This window comes from Dasypus novemcinctus, chromosome 11 (assembly GCF_030445035.2).
Source record: "Dasypus novemcinctus isolate mDasNov1 chromosome 11, mDasNov1.1.hap2, whole genome shotgun sequence".
Lineage (NCBI taxonomy): Eukaryota > Metazoa > Chordata > Mammalia > Cingulata > Dasypodidae > Dasypus > Dasypus novemcinctus.
This window is the reverse complement of record NC_080683.1, coordinates 110,042,081-110,064,851: the sequence shown is the minus strand read 5'-3', so window position 1 is coordinate 110,064,851 and position 22,771 is coordinate 110,042,081. Positions and strand designations below refer to the sequence as shown.

At 39.1% G+C, this 22,771-nt stretch overlaps 1 protein-coding gene across 5 annotated transcripts in view; it reads right to left on the bottom strand.

Annotated features, from left to right (window-relative positions):
• Positions 1-478: 478 nt before the first annotated feature.
• Positions 479-22,771, bottom strand: part of AKAP7 (A-kinase anchoring protein 7) — a 146,924-nt gene continuing 124,631 nt past the window's right edge. For 3 of the 5 annotated variants that reach the window (XM_058307465.2, XM_058307469.2, XM_058307470.2), the window contains exon 9: positions 1,485-2,477. In XM_058307465.2, the coding sequence (XP_058163448.1) occupies positions 2,281-2,477 (197 nt within the window). In that variant the 3' untranslated portion in view covers positions 1,485-2,280. Of the gene's footprint in view, positions 2,478-22,771 lie in introns of all 5 variants that reach the window. The other 2 variants (XM_058307466.1, XM_058307467.1) reach the window with 2 other exon arrangements.

Here is a 22,771-nt window from a genome sequence, read left to right as displayed (position 1 = left end):
CTCATTTGGAAAACGAGGCCCAAAGCAGCCTTGCTTCCCACCTTCTGAGCTGATGCAAGGAGGCCCTTGCCCAACCCTACTGCCCTCTCCCACTGGAAGGCATTCCCATGGTAACGACCCTCCTCGTTTGGGTCTGGATGGACCTGATCCTGTCATCTTTGCTACAAATGGCACTTCAGTGACACCTCATCAGCAGTACATGAGATGCTATTTAAGTTTTCTTTGGATTCACTGTTTTGTTGTTAATTCTCTGTGGAGCATTCTCCTGGAGACAGATCTGAAATGCTTTAAAAATCTAAAACGCAAGGACCAACCACACTTGTCCTTAGCTGCTTTGACAACTGTGCTATTTTAACATAAAGGATAGGAACAAAAAGGTGAAGAAGCACTGAAATTTCAGAGCTCCTATTTATGACCTCGTTATACTGACACACATCCAAAAACTTCCAAGAGTGAGAAGAAAAATGCAGAAAGCAACAAAGGGAAAACAATATGTTTATTAAGAAGCATGAAAATGCTTAACTCATTTATAAATAAATGTAATATAATTTACCCAGTGAAAAAATAGCTAAAATCCATGAATAAACAGGATTTCATATTTGAAATGATTTGATATTTGATCTCCAAATAATTTCCCCTCCATTATGATCTATTAGTAGTAGCCTTTTACAATTATAGAAAAAGCTGCTACCAATAATCATATGGGGGAGACATTTTTCAAGAATTTTCTTTAAAAATGAACCAGTGCAAGTAAATTCAGATTGCAAAGGATAAGGTAAGACCTGGGGCTTATCTTCAGAAAAGTAGAAAAGAAAAATCCAAAACATTTATTCATTAACAAATGAAAACCCAAAGTATATTTTGATCATTGAAAAATAATACAAATGGATATTATAAAGCATTCTTAAACAGTGATTGCAATAATTATACATATAAATGTTCATTCAAGTACTAATGCTGAAGAAACATTCACACTTTCTGTTAAAAATAACACTAGACCTAGACATGTTTGGACACTGCTTCTTTTGATTTAATAACAATGACCAAAAAAAATCATGTCAACAGGAGGCAAGTGACCCTTCAAATACTGTATTTTTTTTGTCTGTAAATGATTTTTCAGATCTGTATTTTTTATCTACAAGAACCTGAGGAACATCTCATGACGGCTATTCATGAAGTTCTTTCTATAAAATAACTTCCAATATTACAGAAACAAACATTCTAAATCAAAGGTTTAGCTTAAAACCTAACAGAGCAGATTCCATTTTCTTTGGGAAGAAATGGTTAATTTCTTAGCGAGTATAAGCTTGCCATTATGGAGATACTAGGAGAACACCTCTTGGTGGTCACCAGGGAACTGCTCAATAAGCTGAAAAGACTTCCCGAGCTATGTGTCCCATTAGCAATGCAGACTTTATGTCACAGTCGCCCGTCCACGTCACCTGTGTAGTGGCTGTCGATGAGTCTTCCTTCAAAAAGCTCCCTCCTAATTTTGGCCTGAGTTTCAGGCTTTAATAAAAGTTCCCTTATCTCTTTCACTTTGGACTTCAGTCTCATCCTTTCTTGACGCAGTGCTTCATTAAGCAAGTCCTGGATTCCAATAGGTTCCTTGCCTAAGGGAAAAAATTATATAATACATTTTACATACAAATGCCAATGAAAATCATTAAAATATGGCACACTGACTTATCAAAATAGGGTTTAAAAAAAAAAACAAACCTTTAGAATGCTGCCCACATTTTATAGAAAAAGTTGCATTTCACCAAAAATGTCATTTACATGAACCATAATTTACTGTAAATGAAGATCACTGCATAACCACAGTACACTTAGAACAAACATAAAACATCATGTATTGTGATGTACAGAAGCTAATTTCAAAAGTGGTTGTTTTAAATGTGGCACTTGTTAGGCCTCAGACAAAGTAGTCAAAATGGCCTGCTAAGCAACAGAAACAGCAGTATACCACTGACTACAAGGCCTGTTCCACGGTCTGAAATTGCATCCATGAGGCCTAACCAGAGTCTCCTCTCCCCCGTGCCAGCAAGAGCTCCTCGGGGGCTGAGGGCAGGTGACACTGGCCATTCATTCTTCTTTCATCACTGAATTTCCTCTGCTAGTCCCAGCATTCCTTTTCTCTTCTGTTGTGTCTCAGAAATGCAAGCACATCGATCTTGAAAGAACCAGGCTGTCTCCCTGGATTCGCCCAGAGACACCTAAAGGGCACGGGGAGCCCGTCCCGGGCCTTGGCAGAGGGGCGGCGGGGGCTGCGTTCCAGCCTCACTGCCCGTTGCTGTGGCCATCCTGGCCATTCCTTTCAGCCTCTTCCGTTTGCGTCGTGCTCCCATCCCCTGGCTTGTTCTTGTTCTGTGTTTCTTCCAGATACTGCTGCACAGCCTTGAGCACCGCGTTCTCCACCAGCCTCTTACTGAGCCTTACCAGTTCAGCATCATCAGGCTCACCTCCACTCTTTTCACCTACATTCCACAATAGAGAAGAAAGGTCACTAATCTCATATTGCCATAGCAACGCGGCTTGCGGGGGGCCGGCTAGTGCCCTTAGCTCAAAAGAGCAAGTGTCCTTCTATCTATAAATCAATTGGATCTATAAATCCATGAACAGCAGGGTGGTTTTTCATTTGGTATTTGCAGAAGCAGGAGCCTGCCTATTCTTTGAGACTTCTGGTTGAAATACCGCCTAGCAATGCTGGAAGTTTCCCATTTCTACATGGAATTTTTGTTCTTCTCTAGGCAAAGACTAATTGCCACAACTGAAGTTCATCCGCCCACCACCTAGAGCCTTAGATGAATGAATCGGTGAGCTCACTATATCTGTTTCTGCTTCTCCTTCACTACTAAATACCAGTGGTCAGTATTTCCTGACAATCTACCTGTTTAGGATCATTGGGTTGTTTTCTTTATTAGGAAATACTGGGAACTGAACCCAGGACCTCATACATGGGAAGCAGACGCTCAACCACTGAGCTACACCTGCTCCCAGGATCATTTTAATTGCCTGGTCTACATAGGCTGTTGTTAAACTCTCTGTTGTTAAACTCACATAATGACAAAGTCAGCTACTACTGCTAGGAACTATCTAAAAGTAAGTTGGTATAATGACTATTCTTTTGAATCTCAGTGCTATCACTGCAATTTAAGAAATAGGATATAATACTAAACTACCAGATGTGAATATTTTGTTTTTTGTTTGTTTTTTCTCTTTTTGCCTCTTGGGCTGTGAATATTTTATGGCCATCTAGCTTCCCTGCTCATGACAGTCAAGGTAAATTATTCCATCTTTCATTTTACTATAAAAGAGCTGGTTTGCACCTATCCTCCTACTATTCACTTCCCAGGCACACCCTTCCTCATCTCGCTTAACTGGGAAAAAAACTGTAGGGGCTCTTCCCCTTGCCCACTCAGCCCTCCCCATTCCTTCCATGGAGCTGTGGACCCAGGAAGGCAGGAAGCAATCGGAGCATGCACGTTAACACGGTTCAGTTCTGGAGTACCATCCTTGGGATCCAGAAGCAAAGGCCAGGTGCTGCACCTGCCGCCTCCGGTCTGGGACAGGTGGGTACAAAGGCTGTGAGCTGGAAGGTGGACACTATTTACTAGGATCACCTGTAACGGGCTGACATAGAAAAGCATAAATGCAAGGGTGAGTCCCCAACCGCCCACCTCCATGGAGCACACAGCCAGGACAATTCTGCTCACAAGCACCACCATTCCTCGCCACATCCTTTGACAGGACAAGCAGAAGACAAGATGGATTAAAGATGAATCAGGAGGTGCCAAGAGTAGGGAAATTCAGCAACCGTTTTTCCCTTCAGAAGTGGCAATATGGCACCCTGACCCCAAATCAAAAGTCCCAGTAGAGTGTTTATAATTAAGTTTCAATTCAGTGATTTCTATAAAGAACTAACTAAACATAAAGATGTCCGAATATTATTAAAAGAAAGATAAAGATATCCACTACTAATATCACACTTGGGGGCAAGCTACGACTTTTTATTAGTAGGAACAAATGTATATATTGCCTAACACTAAAAGGATTTTATCTCACTCACTTTTACCACAGAAGACACCTTCAAATGCATTTCCTGGAACTACTTTTGTATAACAGCTCTTCAAAGTGAAATTCAAACTGATATGAAGGAATACTTTTCAGTGCCCTTCAAACTGGAAATGACTCTGCATCTGCCAGTCCCATGCCCACTCTGCCTTCAGGCCAGAAAACGTGCTCCTGGGGGGTCCTTCCTGAACTAGTCAGCTTTCCCACTGGTAAAATATCAGGGTTGTGTTTGAGTCTGACTAGTAACTCAAAATCCCTCTCATGTCTAATATTTTGCATTTCTGTGATTTCTATATGTCTGTATTAAGGGCCCCTGTAACTTCAAACATTATGAATTTAAAACACAAAAATCTTCCCACAGAAAGCTCATTTTCTCCTCTGACTTTCCTTTATCTGTTTATGCTTTTACTATTATCCAAACTCAAAATGAGATTGTTGCTTTGACTCCTTCCTTTTTCTTGTTAACCCACTTAATTCCCAAAAGGCTTGTCAATGTGCCCTTCATAATTTCTACCTTTTTCGATGCATCGGGTATAACATTTCTAGCTTAATATTTCTAAAATATCCCGATGACTCTCCACTGTCTCTGTAAGAAAACTTGAGCTTGTCTTCCAAGGTATTCTAAAATCTGCCTTTCCAGACTGATCACCCACCGCTGATATACCTCCACTGTCAGCTTCCAACATTTCCCTGGGAGCCTGCACGCCATTCCTTATTTCTGGACTGCCCTCCCCCATCTCAAAAATTAGAAGCCTTCCCTGTCTAACCAGGCTGGAAGTGATGAGCCTTCACTGGATTCCAGTAACTATATACTTAGAACCCTTCTAGCCTACAGCAGTGAACAAAACAAAACCTCACTGCTTTTCTTTACTTCTTTACAAATTGCAATCATTATTTTTAATGCATTTATTCAATAGCTACTGACTCAGCGTCTGCTCTGATAAAGATGCAGTCTTGAGTACAGAAACTGTCTTAGGCTCCTGCTCTGCCAACGTAAGGCACAGTTTACTAAACACAATGAAAGCTAAATGAATATTTGTTAGCGTAAATTGTTGACTAAAATCCTTGCAGACAGTAGCAGCATTTTAAACATTTTACTATCTTCTTATAAGGATAGCACACCATGGCCAAAAATTTACACATTAAACAAGAATGCTAGAAGAATCCAAATATCCATGTGAAAAATCTCCATCCATTTTGCTTAATGAATATGGTCAATATAATAAAATATCCGGCCTGTGGGGCAAATATTAACTACCTATAATAACTAATTAACTAAACAACCAAAAAAAAGCCAAACTCGTACATGAATCTTCCAGATCTAACTGTATTCCAGGCTCCACTTACAACTTCCCCCAAAGCATCCTAGGGTTACTAAAGTTGGGCCAGGGAGGAGCTTATATGACGCTCATCACAGAGCCCTGTAAGATGAAGTGATTCAAAAGGACGGCCCTTTCCTCCTGCAAGACTTCATCTGTGTTCCCACAACTAGCAGACATCATGGAGCCTAACTGGAAAACAGGTTGGCAGCTCCTCAGAAAATTAAGTATAAAATTACCATATGACCCCACATCCCACTTCTAGGTATATACCCAAAAGATGTGAAAGCAGGGATTCGAACAGATAGTTGCACACTGATGTTCATGGCAGCATTATTCACAATTGCCAAAAGATGGAAGAAACCCAAGTGTCCACCAACCAATCAATGGATAAATAAAATGTGGTATATACATACCATAGAATGCTATTCATCTGTGAAAAGGAATGAAGTTCTGATATATGCGACAACAGAGATGAACCTTGAAGACATCATGTTGAGTGAAATAAGCCAGACACACAAGGACAAGTATTGTATGATTTAAATGATATGAAATAATTAGAATAAGCAAACTCATACAGTCAATCTACAATGTAAGTTACTAGAAGCTGGACTGGGGGCAGGAAATGGGGAGGTAATGTTTAAATTATACACAGTTTCTATTTGGGCTGATCGTAAAGTGTTGGAAATTGATGGTGGCGATGGTAGCCCAACATTGTTAATATAATTAACAGCACTGAATTATATGTTTGAATGTGGTTGAAGGGGAAATTTTAGGTTGCATATATGTTACTAGAATAGCCATAGGGCTCTACAACACAAACTTATTATAAACAATGGATTATAGTTAATAGTACAATTATAAAAATATTCTTTCATGCACTATAACAAATGTACCACACTGATGCAAGGTATCAATAATAGAATGGTAGTATATGGAAACTCTATTTTATGCACGATTTTTCTGCAAACCTAAAACTTCTCTAATAAAATTTTAAAAAGCACTTGAAGATTGAAGTCAAGCTGTATTTTATTTCTGCCCATTATGTGCATATGCCTGTCTCCCAGTGACCTATAAGACAGATGAATGCATTCACTTAACAGTAGTCTCATTAACAACGGCAGGTCAACATACCACTGCAATGTATACAGACTATCTTTGGATATTCTAACAAAAACATATACGAAAAATATTCCCAATGTATGCAATAAACTTTTGATAAAAAGTTCTTTCTTGGTCTAGATAGGTTATTTAATATCATACCTACTAAAATGACAGTTACCGTCATCTTTGAAACTGAAATTTTAGAAATCCCACCCAAGAATGTCCTTGATCAATTTCTTAGAATACTAAAAATAAAAAAGAAAGGTGATGAAAAATTCTTTTAAGTCCCCCAAACATAGTAATGTCCCTAAAAGAATAGACTTAGGAGACTTTTCAACAAACTTCAAGTAAGCAATCCTCTAAGAGTAGCTGTATCTTTAATTCATGGTTTATATCTGTGATTCTGTTTTTCTTTTGATTACCAGCGATCTCTGATAACAACCCAGGGCAGGGATAAAATTTACTTTTGTGATTATAAAACAGAAAATAAGTGAAATCCTTTGTGGTAGCAAGAATATTTTACACATACTAGGATAATTAAGTCAATAATAAATGTGGTTCAGCTGGTCTTATGTGTGTGTGACACCAGACCCAAAAATTGTGACCAGACCCAAAAATTGCTTATTTGATGTCACAGGAAGGCTCCAAAAGCCACCTACTCCCAATTCTAGGTGCCTATTTGTTCTGACAAGAAGAAATCATACACATTTTTTAAAAGGAATGAAAAAAAACTCTCCATTACAATCCAACGTAAGACAGAGAGACTTTTAATGCAACCACATTAAAAGTTCTCAGTCACATTTCAACTGTCAACATCCTCATTTGATACGTGAACAAAGGTTTCCCAAGCATCATCCCATCACTTGCACAAATTTGCACTTCCTATTCCTGCAGTGTAATTGTGTCCTACTTAAAAGGAGATTTTTTTAAAATTGAGCTTTCTTCTTCTTTCATCTACCAAGCTGATAAGTATATGGACCCTAAGTATATTCAGAGGGTTGAGGTGGTATATTCAGCCCAACTTCCTTGCCCAACTCCTGCAGCTCGACTGTGATGACAGACAGGTCAGGAGTCATACCCCAAGTGCACGCTTAAACTGTCATTGTCCTTGGACCTGTGTCTGCCGAAGGTATGAGCTGCAACACCCCAGGAAACAGAGTTCCTGTAAATAAAGTTCCCCTCCTCTTGCCAAATACCAGCTCACACAGAGCTACCTCACACACACACACAAAGCATACTTAGACATTCAAAGCTGAGTGATTTAACTGCCAGCAGACCAGTACGAGAGGGAACATTACAGAAAAAACTTCAGGCAGAAGAAAAGTGGTACCAAATGGAAATGTGGATCTACACAAAGGCAAGAGAACAAAAACCTCCAAATATGTAGGTAAAAATAAAATACTTTAAAAAATTCTTAGTCTCCTTACAAGATAAATAACTAGTAAATGGTTTCATAAAATATGTGAAATAAAAGGCATGATAATAGCACAACAGCTAAGACGCGGGAAATGAAAATAATTGTTGTGGGGTTGTTATATTAAATGTAAAGTGGCAAATATTATTTGAAGGCACAGCACCCTAAGTATGCTTATTTTTAAACCCTAGTACAACCATTAAAATAAAAATTAAAAAAGACATAGCTAATAAGCCAAATAGAGACTAAATGAAACCACACAATTTCTTAATAAAACAGAAGGTAGTAAAAGAAGAAAAAGGAAAAAGAGGAGGTGGGAAAAATAGAAAACAATGGCAATATAGGAGGTTTAAACTCACCCATATTGATAATCACACAAAATAGAAATGGTCTAAACATTCAGTAAAAACTAAGAGTAGTTTGGATAAGAAAAAATAAAAATTGAATATGCTGTCTACCATAAATTCACATCAAATATAAAGACTTAGAAAGTTTAAAAAGGTAAAAAGATGAAAAAAAAAGATATACCTTGCTAACGTAATCAAAAGTATTAGCTATATTTACCAGACTAAGCAGATTTCAGAAAAAATATTACCTAGGATAAAGAAGAACAATATTTAATGATAAAGAGGTCAATTCATCAAGAGGACATAAAAATCCTAAATATTTACACAAATATTAACAAAAGCTTCAAATTATGTGAAGCAAAATTGATAGAACTGAAAGGAAAAATCCACAATCCACAATTATAGTTTGAGACTCAAGATCCCTTTAAAAACTGATAGAACAAGGGAAAACTGCAGTAAGAACAGAGAAAATTTAAACTACAACAATAACCAACTTCAATTATAGAACACTTCACCCAAAAAGAGAAGAATATACATTCTTTTTAGAGTACCCAAAACATTTACCAAGCTAGATCATATTCTGGGTCATGAAACAAGTCTCAATAAATTTAAAAAATAATTGAAATCATGCAATGAAATCCAAAAAAATCAATAATGGTAGATTATTAAATAATGCACTACTAAAGAATCCATGGCTCAAAGAAGAAATCAAAAGGGAAATTAAAAAATAATTTAAATAATGAAAATGAAAAATAACACATCGTATTTTGGGAATGCAGCCAAAGCTATATTTCACAGGGAATTTACGCTATTAAATACTTACATTAGAAAATAGAAAAGATCTCAAACCAGTTTTAAAAGCTGCCACATTAAGAACATAGGAATAAAGGGTAATTTAAGCAGAAGGAAGGACATAATAAAGATAACAGCAAAATTAAATAGAAAATGGACAAGCAATAGAGAAAACCAATGAAACAGAAAATGAAACAATAGAGAAATCATTTAAATGAAACTTTGGAAAAAAATCAATATAATTGACAAATCTCCATTCAAACTGATCCAGAACAAAAAAGAATAGATAAAAGCTACCAATATCAGGAATGAGGAAGGGAATATCATTAATAATCCTATGGACATTAACAGAATAATAAGATAATATTATGAACAATTTTACACCAAAAGATTCAACAAACTAGATGACATGGACGAATTCCTTGAAAGACATAGGGTGCCAAAGTGCATTCAAAAAGAAATAAATAGGGAAGCAGATGTGGCTCAAGTGATAGAGCTTCCGCCTACCATGTGGGAGGACCTGGGTTCAATCCCTGGGGCATCCTGGTGAAAAAGAAGAGAAGGCCGGGCATGCCAGTGACTGCATGAGTGCCCACACAAGTGCCCACGTGGTAAGCCAGTGTCCCACACAAGTGAATCACGCAGCAAGATGATGATGCATCAAAAGACAAGGGGAGAGTCAAGGTGAGGCACAGGAGAAACCAGGAACTGAGGTGACGCAACAGACAGGGAACTTCTTTCCCTATCAGAGGTTCGAATCCCAGTGAATACTAGAGGAGAGAAAATGAGAAGATAAGACAACACAGCAAAAAGAGCAGGGCAGGAGGAAGGCAAGGGGGGATATAAAATAAATAAATCTTTTTAAAAAAAGAATAAATAAATAGTCCTATATCTATTAAAGAAATTGAAATTGTAGCTAAAATCTTCTACAAAGTAGCCCATATGGCTCTTCACTATTGGTAAATTCTGCCAAACATTTAGGAACAAATTATATCAATTAAGAAACTCTCCCAGAAAATAAAATTGAAAATTTTGCTCTTCTCAAGACACTTTAAAAAATGAGAAAACAAACCACAGACTGGGTTTGTACAAAACATTTCCATTCAGGGACTTGTATCCAGAATACAAAAAAGAATTCTTACAACTTAAGAAGAAGACAAATAACCAAACACAAAAATGGGCAAAAGCACTGAAGAGTTTTCTTCACAAAAGGTGATAAAGAGATGACCAATAAACACAATTAAAGATATAACATCACTAATTATGTAGGGAAGTAACATTGAAGCCACAATGATAAACCACTACATACCTACCAGAATGGCTATTAACTGAAAAGACTGATAATATAAGTGTTGGTGAGGATGTGAAGTGACTAGAACTCATATACATTGCTAATGGCAAGGCAAAATGGTACAGCCACTCTAAACAAGTTTGGAAATTTCTTACAAAGCTGACCGGATTCTCACCCAGGCAACCCAGCTACACTCCTAGGTATTTACCCAACTGAAATGAAAGCCTAAGCTTATATAAAAAACTATACATAAAAGGTTAGAGTGGCTTTTTTATTCATCGTTGCCCCCAAACTAAAAAAAGCCCAAATGTCTTAAACTGGTGAATGAATCAATAAAGTGTTATACATCCATACGGTGGAATTCTACTCAGCAAGACAAAGAAGCCAACAACTGACAAGAGCCACAACAGAGATAAATCTAAAATTGCACTATGCTAGGTGAAAGAGGCCAGACTCAAAAGGTTACACACTTTCTGCATGATTTTTCTGTAAGCCTATATTTTCTCTAATAAAACAATTTTAAGGCTATATACTGTATGATTCCATTTTTGTGACATTCTTAAAAAAGCAGATCTATAGCAATGGTAAACAGATCAGTGATTGCCAGGGGCTGGAGGTAACCATAAATAAAGGAGCATGAGAGAATTTTTTAAATGACTGAACTCTTCTAAATCTTGATTGTGGTGATGGTTATATGACTATATGTTGATCAAAAGTCACAGAACTGAGAATAGGGCATTTTGGGGGCATTGGAATTATTTTTCATGATCATGCAATGATGGATACAGGTCATTATCCATTTTGTCAGAACCTATAAAAGTATACAGTGCAAAAGATAAACAATAATGTAAACCATTGACCATGGTTAGTAGCAATGCTTCAGTATTTGCTGATCAACTCTAACAAATGCACCATACTCATGTAAGATGTTATGATGGGGAGGATGGAAGGTGGGAGTATATAGGAGTCCCCTATATCTTCTATGTGACTTTTCTGTAACCTAAAGCTTTTTGGAAAACAAAGTAAAAAAAATAAGACCCTGGGGGAACATACAGAAGAAACTGTCAATATACATAAAAGATAACAGATCTTACAGTGATGAAAGGCACAATAGAAAAAAATTTACATGTTTTGTTTTATTTTTAATTTTATTATTATTATTTTTGTTGTTGGCTTTGTTTGAGGGGAGGTTTTAGATTGCAAAACGGTTGAACTGCAGCAGGGGAGGATCACTGGTGCAAGGTATCAGTGGTGGGGGGATGGGTGGGGAAAGGGCTTCTGGGGCCCAGAATATGACTGTGTTCAAATGGTCATGGGGTATAGTCTCAGTGGGTGTAGACCCACAGAATAACCAATGGAATACTGAATTCCCATCCTATGGAACCCAGCTACATTCTCTCATAGAATGGCAAATACCTCTAGAGTACATGTACAGTGCCTAGTGAAGGAGAACAGACCAATATGCCGACCCTTGCTGTTGATGTTTGCATTTATGAATCTTGTTCTTGTGAAAATGAAACTAGCCTAGTAATATATATTGCCTAAGAGTAACCTCCTGAAAACCTCCTTCTGCTCAAATGTGGCCTCTCTCTAAGCCAAACTCAGCATATAAATTCACTATCTTCCCTCAACTTCAGACATGACTCCCAGGGATGAGCCTCCCTGGCACCAAGAGATTATTACCAAGTGCCAACTAGTGATGCATTTGGAAAAAGATCTAGACCAAAAGGGAGAAATATTACATACAAATGAGTTTTTATGCCTAAGAGATTTCAAAGTGAGTCGGGAGGTCATTCCAGAGGTTACACTTATACACATCTCAGGAAGATCTCACTGACTGCCACAGTAAGCAATGCCTCAAGAAGTGGTGCTCCTGAGGGCTCTAGAGACATCTAGGCACTATAGGAAGGGCAGACAACCCCAGGAAATTGGCAGCCTATCAGCAGGTCTAACCTTGGAATATATGATAACCCATCTCCCCAGTGTATAAGTTAGACTCATTTAATATTTTCCTACACATGGTTCTTCTGACCCATTTATTTGAACCTATAATTAGCATGATACATATTAAATATATGTCCCAGAGACTTAAATCTTCTGGTTGTTCATATGCTGGTTTAGCCCTGAGTCTCAGCAAAGTTGCAGTCAACACCTACTCTCCAATTCATTGGACTCACCCAGGACAACTAACAAAAGGATGAAGAATGACAATGCCATTTCAAAAAACAGAAAGTGTCTACAACTGCAACCAAGGCAGTTCCATCCATCTGCCCCATGGGATCTAAGCCTCTTCTCAATTAGAAACAGAGGGATATCACTATCCCAAAATCCCAAGATATCCCAAGATTGAAGAATGAACAAACATAAGGGGGGAATGCAACTATGGACTAACGTAGATTTATTATGTATTTTAGTAATGGAAGAACTTGTAACATTGATATAAAGACAGTGGTCATCAGAGGTTCTGACGGGAGAGAGAGGGAAGAATGGGTATAACATGGGGCATTCTGGGGACATTGGAATTGTTCTACATGATACCGTAATGACAGATACAAGCCTTTATACATTTTGCCAAAACCTATAAAATTGTGCAAGACAAAGTATAAATCATATGTAAGCAATAGACCATGGTAAGTAGCAATGCTTCAATGTATGTTCATCAATTGTAACAAATGTACCACATTAATGAAAGATGTTATTAATGGAGAAAGTGTGGGAGGGGGAGGGGGAGGGTATTTTCATATAACATGTATACAATCTAAAGGTCCTATAAAAATAAAGAAAAGGAAGTGGACTTGGCCCAGTGGTTAGGGCATCCGTCTACCACATGGGAGGTCCGCGATTCAAACCCCGGGCCTCCTTGACCGGTGTGGAGCTGGCCCATGCGCAGTGCTGATGTGCGCAAGGAGTGCCCTGCCACGCAGGGGTGTCCCCCAGGTAGGGGAGCCCCATGTGCAAGGAGTGCGCCCCATAAGGAGAGCCGCCCAGTGCGAAAGAAAGTGCAGCCTGCCCAAGAATGGCACCACACACATAGAGAGCTGACACACAAGATGACGTTACAAAAGGAAACACAGATTCCCGGTGCCACGGATAAGGTCACAGAAGAACACACAGCGAATGGACACAGCAGACAACTGGAGGGGAGAGAAATAAATAAATAAATCTTTTTTTAAAAAAGACGCTTACACATTTTCTTCTAAAAAGTCAGAATTGTAAACTAAAAAGGGTGGATTTTACTGTATATAAATTACACCTCAATTTAAAAAACAGGGAGCAGATATGACTCAAGCAGTTGAGCACATGCCTACCACGCGAGAGGTCCCAGGTTTGGTTCCCTGTGCCTCGTGAAAAACACAAACCACAAGCAAAACAATAAAACCAACTCAGGGAAGCAGATGTGACTCAGTGGTTGAGTGCCAGCTACCACATACGAGGTCCTGGATTCAATCCCTGGCCCCAGGGTATCTCAAAAAAAAAAAAAAACCACAGTAATGAGGACAATTTCTTCCCATGATGAAGGGTCATTTAGCCTCCACTGGAGGCAACATGAGAACCTGCTGCATGGCCTGGTGCCCTGTGATGCTTTGCAGTCAGCACTGTCTGGTATCCTCTCTCTGTTCTAAGATGTGCATCCCAAAGGGAAGAGCTGTAAACCTCTCACAGCAGCAGGTCTGGGATTCTCACTTGCTTTCCTTCTGAATCCTATTTTTCTGTTGTGCTCAATATCAAAATTTGGAAAATAATTTCTAGTAGAATAGGCTGGAGTGTTTTCTGAGCCTGAACGAGACCCAAATTGTTTTAATTCTCCCCTTTGATGGATGAGACATGTATCATTTGCCCTGATCTTCTAAGAGAGTGCAAACTAAGGTGATTCCCAATACCCGAAGGCTGTTAGTGGTTGCGCATTACTTAAGACTATTTTGGAGGCACTGTGCTCACTGTGGAGTTCTGTGCTAATTTTTTTTATTGTTTTTTATTTGTAGACTCCCATCTGTTGTTCTAGATCATAAATTGCTCTGTAGAAACTATGGTTCTTTCCTTCCCAAATTTTGGTCCCTAAATCCTATTTGTTCAGGTTGGGATTTGGGAATTCTAAATATCCTTGACTGGGTGATCTGGATCACTGTGTATCATTTGGTATAACCCCAATTCAGAAGTACAGTTTTGGGTAGTGATAAAAGCAGAAGACATTCCAAACAGAAGTCCTAGTCCATGGGAGCATCAACATAAGCATGCCTGTCAATGAAGAACTATTTTTATGACAAAGGAAAAATACAGTTTCAAACATATCTAAAGCATAAATTGTTAATTAATCATGCTCTTGACTGGCAAAAAGGAGGCTGGAAATGAAGCATTGCTCTGAATCTTAAATGATTATGCTCCTATAATTTATTTTCATTTACTTTAAGAGAGTTTTACATAAAACTTAAAAACATCACTAACTGGAATTAATGGTCACTTGTTTGGCCAACTTACTCCTCCTTCTAGGCTGATATCTAGGCTTGGAGTTGATTAAAGCAGAAATAAAGGTCACCTTCCTGTTCTGAAGGTAATGTTCACCAAGGTAGGATACCAGAGTAAGTGTTGCCAGCAATCTAACCTGTTAAAATAAATCATAATTGTAGCCATCACTTTACCACTTTTATAAACAAGGACACACCCATATGGGAAGGTTCCACTGGCTGAAAAAATTCCCATAAAGCCAGGTCACTAAAACAATAACAATTCATTAATTTAGATAACACTTCACAGTTTTCAAATTGCTTTCAGAAACAGTATCTCATTTGGTTCTCACAAAAACCTGATGAGGTAAAATTAAAAAGTGCTCTCCTTCCCATGTTACAAATAAGAATGAGACACAAGAGGTTACATAAACTGTCTAAGATCACAGCAGCAGTGACAGGAATAGGTAGCTCCCCTCTAGGAATCAGGAGGCTTCGTTCATCCAGGGTACCCACCCCCAGGCAGATACTCTACAGACCTCTGGAGCTCCCCCATCCTGGGAAAATGAAGGTATATGTGTGGGATACACCACACAATTTAATGATTGGTTGATTGGAAATCATTAAAACTCACTGATGGAAAAACAGTGACATTTCATTCTCACATTGAAATTTTCAATACTAAATAACGGATATTGATGAAAGCAATATAATCCTTCCTTCCTTCCTCCCTTCTTCCCTCTCTCCCTCCCTTCCTCCTTCAATACTTCCTCCCACAAACATTCATTGAGCAACCTGCACTTGTGATAAGCCTTGTGCTATGAATAGAGAAATGACTCCAACATGGGTCTGGCCTTTAGGAAATCCACAATTTAGGAGAGGAAGAAACATGTGTTAACAAATGAATACGATAACATGAATGCTCAAAAGGAAGGATACATAATATAGAGTGGGTATACAAAGTAAAGACAGTTCAATTCTACCTAGGGAAAAATATGTATGGCAGGCTGAATTATGTTCCCCAACAAAAACATATTCTTGGGAAATGGCTGTGGCTCAATCAGTTGGGCTCCCATCTACCACATGGGAGGCCCTGGGTTCACATCCTGAGGCCTCCTTGTGAGGCAGGCTCATGGGCACACTGCGGAGAGCCACCCTGAGCACCACCCAGCCTTGCTGAGAGCCAATTCAGCAAAGTGATGCAACAAAAAATGGAGACAAGCAAAAAAAAAAAAAAAAAAACAGAAGAACGCACAGCGAATGGACACAGAGAGCAGACAGCAAGCAAGCTGCAAGGGGGGAGGGGAAAATAAAAGATAAATAAATACAAACAGAAGAACACACAGCAAATGAAGACAGAGAGCAAGACAGCACGCAAAAAGCTACAAAGGGGGGATAAAAAAAACAAAAAACATATTCTTAATCCTAATCCACATCCCTGTAGGATATTAACCCACCCTAAAGAAGACCATTTGAAGACGTTACTCTTAGTGAAGCTGTGGCAAACTGAAGAAGAGTGGCCCTTAATCCACATTACTGGAAGCCTTATAAAGAGAAGCCAAAAGTCACAGAAGCAAGAAAGGAGAAGACAATGCCATTGACAGGAGGCAGAAATACAAGCCAGGGAGCCCCAAGGATTGCCAGCAGTCAGCACCAACATTACAGACTTCGGGAGAAAGAAAGCCTCACCAGCCAATCTTGATTTGGAGCTTCTTCTAGACTCAAGACCGTGAACCAATACATTTCTGTCATTTAAAGCCAACCCACTGCATGGTATATATGTCCTAGCAGCCTGGCATACTAAAACAATACCAAAAGAAGTTTCACATAGGAAGTGATGCTTGAGCAGGATCTTGTTAAATGAGCAGGTGTTTCTCAGGTGGGCTAGAGCAGAAATGGCATGGCAGGGAGGTAAGGCCCACAGAGCCTGCTTGGGTAACTGCAGAAAGTCCTCTAGTAGAAAATGACTGCTGAGCTGGGATGGGGGGGAATGGTGCAGCCAGAAAGAAATGAGGGAAAGAACATGCAGTTGGTCAGGATATCCAGTGGGAGGCTGAGGAGATGACATGGCATTTGTTTCTGGAGCACTTGCTATGATCCTATTACTCTTCTGGATTTTGAGGTATACACAAAGTACTAAGGCTAGTCTTCAAAGAATTTCAACCAATGAGGTATAATGTTAAAGATAATGAGACATTCAGGGCACTGTTAAGTTCTTAATACCTAAGTTTAGGTCTCAGCACATCCCTACTGAGGGAGGTTAGTATAGGAAGGAAGGCAGCCAGTCAGAATGAAGTCGTAAAGCTGGGACCCCCCTGGTGAGAACACAGCCACGAGATCCCAGGGAAACCCCCTGAAGGAAGGCCGCTGCCTGAGAGCACATTGTAGCTGTCACAACCCAAAAGCCCGCCAAGACTTTGGTCACGAAATCCATCTGAAACTCCAAACAGAAAGGTCTCCCCATTGGGCCCCTGAAAGCTAAAAGCTGCGGAGAGAAAGGCAACCAACCAGAAAAGGGCTGGGGTCCCTCCTTACTATGTGAAGAGGTAGGCGGAAAGGCCGTAAAAGGGCCTACCCCGGGGCCCACGCATGCGCCTCAACCTGGAGCACACCCGCACCCATGTCTCCAGGGTGTACCTTTCCATTTTCTTGTTTCTCAATAAACTCTTGCTACTGGCACGTCTCTGAATTCCTTCTTGCAGTGAAGTCAAGAACCTAAAACCCAGAACCCAGAGCATTCAGCTAATACTAGAATTTTATAGGATCACATCTGATGTGCCGCTAACCAGTGACTTTGTGTCTTTTTTTTTTTTTTTTTTTTTGGTTTGACGCAAATGACCAGTCATTGAGCTTAATGACAGGGACTAAAAAATAAAATGTAAGCATAACCACTGTGTGATCAAGAACATCATAAATTCTTTAAGCATCACAGGACAAAAGAAATACTATTCCTAAAAATTATTCAAAACTTAGCACTCTTTAATTCAGCCACCAAATCCTAAACCAACCCTTTGTGGATGACAGTACACAAAGTGTTTTATACGACAAAATTTTCAAACTGATTATTTAGTTAGCAAACCCACAAAACAGGTTAAACTGCCACTGTTCTCTCTCTTTGATAGTTTCCGAAGTCTAACTTTTAAAGTCTGACTATGAAAATCCAGGGACACAGAAATACTGGGTTGGTGTACTTTGATTAGGAATACTGATCGATCTATAGATGGAGCCAACGCGGCATAATAAAAGCAGTAATAACGAGAATGTGCAACGCAGAGGAACTTGAAGATACACAGCAATAAAATCAAGAGAAAGCTGACAATTTAAGGAATTTCCCCCCCTTATCTTTTCAGGGCACATAAAAAACAAAAAAAGAAACAAGGGTGCACTTACAAAAAACTGAACCTTGGTGAACTCGTGAATTTATTCTTTAGCTTTAGAAGGAATGTAATAGGAAGAATGTAAAGGATATATTGTTCTTTTCTCAATGACTGACGACAGACCATCTATTAGAGGCTTTCAAAAAGTATTCAGACAAAAATCAAATGGCTTTAAAGTTCTCTCTGGTGGTGTCTACTGTTTCTTATGGTTCTTTGAATATGTATATTCTTACTGAAAGATTTTAAACTAGCATTTAAACCTGTTGAGTAATGTGCTGATATGTAAATGAAAATTAATTTATTCCATCCATTGACATTTGCTTCTCAAGCTCTTGATCTCTAATTATGAAAAGAACAGCTCCCAGTCCAGGGAATTTCAGGTATTAGGAAGAACAAGCACAAGTAGCACAAAGGAGAACAACTGCCAATGGCCATTACTAGGCCTCCTCTGCAGGCCACCCTGAAAGCAGGCCTGATGTCCCTGGGGAAAGCAGAGTGCTGAGAAGACAGGGAAAAAACAGAGAAGGTCCTGGGCTCTAACCCCACGATGCACCACTGTTTCTCCTGAAGTATAAACCAGACTCTGCCCCACTGCATCTGGAAGCATCTCTTCCCAGGAGATGTGGAGGCTGGGGAGCTCATATTCCTTCACTGCACAGTGTGCTCTAAGACTCTACATTTATGTTTCCCAACATATAACATTATTTCACCTACTTGTAATGACTAGGTCTATGGATCTTCTTAATAATAATAAAGCTACCTCTGGTTAAGTACCTACTATTTTCCTGTTTTTCCCACACACATTTAAACCAAAAATTTACCATTATCATCACTGTTGTACATATGAGAAAACCAAGGGTCAGTAAAGCCAAGAGACTTCCCCAAGTTTATACAACTAAAACACGTCAGCACTGGCACTCAAATGTAGACAGATCTGTCTGGCTCCAAAACACCGTGCTTTTGTCATTATACCACAGTGCCTCTCTACATCAGACAATTGGACATATATTCCTACCTTCCATCATATTTTTAGCTTAAAGTTGAGATTTCCAACAGAACAATGTTATAATGTCTCCTCTTAGGTTACAAAGTCAGAATATTTGCACTGGAATCTAGCTCCCCCACTCTCTAGATCTATACCCTCGTGAAAGCTGCTTGCGGAGCAGATGTAGCTCAAGCGGTGGAACACCTGCTTTCCATGTACGAGGATCCTGGGTTCGATTCCCAGTACCTCCTAAAAACAAACAAATGAGAAAAACAATTCTCATCAGGGAACAGATGTAGCTCAATGAGTGCCTGCTTCCCATATATGAGGTCCTGAGTTCAATTCCAGGTACCTCCTTAAAAAAATAAAATAAAAATAAAGTAGAAAGTTGCTTAACCCTTCCCAGGCTCATTTTTTTTATTTGTAAAACAGGGATAACGTAGTTCTACCCATAGGGTGTTGTGAAAATTAAATAAGGTAATATACAAAGCACTTAGCACAATGCTAGGGGTTCAAGAAGTATTCAAAAAATTGGATACCATTAATACTGTTTTGATTTAAATGCAAGAGACAATGACCATAATCCTCTTTCAAGTAATAAGGTTACAAGGTTATTATGATCTCTCTGCTATACAACTCTGAGCAAGCATGACACAGGCAGGCTATCCACTTCAAACAGTATATTTCTTGAAATAATGTAGGGATAACTGCAAACAAAAATTTTATGCATTGATCTATATAACCTGCATTTTCCATTCTTTTGTAACTAATGACCTTCCTACATAGGTAAAGATTAGAGCTACTGCTAATTAACTTTGCAGAAGGTCTTCTGGCAGACATCTGAACAGAGATTCCAGCTGAAACTCACTCTATCAGTGAGATACAGGTGACTTTGGGTTTCTAGATAAACCAAACTGAAATGTGAGGCACCGAAAGTCAGGGATTTTCTTTACAGGAAAATCACAACTGATAAAACCATCCCATCAAGTGAAGCTTACATGCATCTCGCAGGAATATATCTACTCCAGAATGTGTGTTGAGCACATATGGTCAACGTCACGATCCTTCACGGCCTCAGCTTTGCTCTCTCTGCCCAGCCAGACAGGCATTTATGTACTTTCAGTCACAGTGGTTTTCCATCCATCCATCCATTCATTCTAAAATCCCCTAATATTTTAGGTAATTAATAGCAAAAAAAGCATACAATGCAAGGAACACTATAAGAAAAAAGTGAAAAATCAGGGTCAAGAAAAAACATAAATTTTAATAGCAAATAAAGAACAATGGGCAGATAGAGACCCCGATATGTAGATGACAAGAACCTCGAGTTTGGTTCTGAGTTTCCAGCTATTCAGAGTGAAGTGGGTGTAGGATGGTTCTTGTCAAAAGCCCAAAGAGTAAATCAGGGTTCCCTCAGGATCAGAGAAGCTACTCGCTTGCCACCCCATCCCACAGGGCTTCGGTCATGCCCGCTTTGTAACGATTGGTCCCAAATCCCTTCCCCACTCTCTCCAGCCCATTTCCATGAAGAGCATCCACTCCATTCTACCCTTCGAGTAACTTCTCCTCTCACTTTCTATAGGGCTCCAGGGATGCTCTAGATCCAGAGTTACTACTGCCAGTAGGGAGCACTATGCAAGTTTTTAACAAGTCCCCTACCCAAAAATGCTTTATTTCTATCTCTTGGAAAGTTTTCATAATATACTGCTTTTGTTAGTATATAAGAACACAGGATGCCATAATACATAAAATAGAGTTGGTGTGCACAGCACCCCCTAGAGTTGTGCAGTTTACAACCTGATGGTCCCTCAGATTTTATACACAAGAATTGGGAGGAGAAACACATTCTTCTTGAATAGAAAGGATGCTGCTCCAGAGCTGCTGAAAGCAACAGCCCCCTCACCAAGGAAAGCCTGAGAGGGTGAGAACACAGAGGCTGCTGGAAGACATAGCCCACCACTGAGGGAAGTCTAAGAGGGGGAGACCACAGAAGATGCTGGAAGACAGCACCATCTGACAAAAGTCTGAAAAGGTGAGAACATACACCTCCTAGAAGACACAGCCCCACCACTGAGGGAAGTCTGCAAGGGTGAGACCACAGAAGCTGCTAGAAGACATAGCCCCATCTGAGGGAAGTCTGCAAGGGTGAGAGTACAGAAGCTGCTAGAAGACATAACTCACCACTGAGGGAAATCTGGGAGAATGAGAACACAGAAGCTTAAAAAAGAGATGAAAATATGGAGGGCTGATAACATCTGCAAATCAGCCCTAGGACAACTCTATTTCATCTTGTGTTTGCATATATATGAGAGCCAATAAAGTTTCCTTTTTAATTAAAAAAAGAAAAAGGAAGAAGAAATTTGCTTTGATGTGACTTCCTGACAACAATCCTCTTACTGCCTTGACTCCTTCTGCTGCCCTTTCTATTTCTGCTTTGACTGTCTGGTTTCTGGATCCTTTTAAGAAGGTATCAGCCTTTTTAAGAATACTCCAAACACTGTTGGCCTCCTGTTATCTGAGCATCTGGTGCCCTTTGATCTGCGAAGCCAGAGATCACAGTCTATCATTCCCAAACATTAGCTGCCTCCTGCCTGCCATTTCTTTTTCTAATTTTTAATGTATATTCTTTATTAGAGAAGTTGTGAGCTTATAAAACAATCATGTATAATATAGAGAATTCCTATACATCATCCCTCCACCAACATCTTACATTGCTGTGGAACATTTGTTATAGATTATGAAAGGACATCATCAGACTATTACCACTAACTGTGGTCCATAGCTTACATTTGGTATATTTTTCCATACACCCCTCCTATTATTAATACCATGTATTAGTATTGTACTTGTTTTATAGTTCAAGAAAGAACAATCTTATATTTGTTCTGTTAACCACACTACATCTTTCAACACATGGTTTACTGTGTTAAGATAGTCCCATGCCTTGTACAGTCTATCCAAAGTGTACACTTAGTGGCTCTCGCTGTCATCACAGAGTTGTGCAGTCATTACCCCGGCACACCTTCAAATGTTTTTCTTAGTCCAAAAAAAAACATCCCTCATCCTCCTATTATTGACCCTTAGCACTGACAGAGTAGCTTCTTTGACACTGAATGCATAAAATATTACAATATTGCTGTTAACTATAGTCCATAAGTTATACTAATCGTATTTTTCCCATGTCTCACCATATTCTTACCACCTTATAGTAATAGTGACATACATTTGTTCCAGTTCATAGAAGAACACTCTAGTATTTGTATTATTAACCATAGTTCTCATTCACCTCCAGGTTTACTGTTACTCAGTCCCTAGATTATTCACTAACTTTCTTTCAATTGACATTTACATCCCTGGACTATCCCTTTCAGCCACAATTCCATTTATAAACCAGCTGTGTTAGTTAAACTCACTATAATGTGTTACCATCAACTCTATCCATTTTCATACTTTTTTACAGTTAAGCTAATTGAAAATTCTACACAGATGAAGCATCAGGACCCCTTACCTTTCTCAGCCCTCCTCCTATCTCCTAGTAAACTATACTCTAGGTTTTAACTCCACGAATTTGTTCTTTGTTTTTAGTTCATATTATTACCATTCAATATTTGTCCTTTTATGTCTCT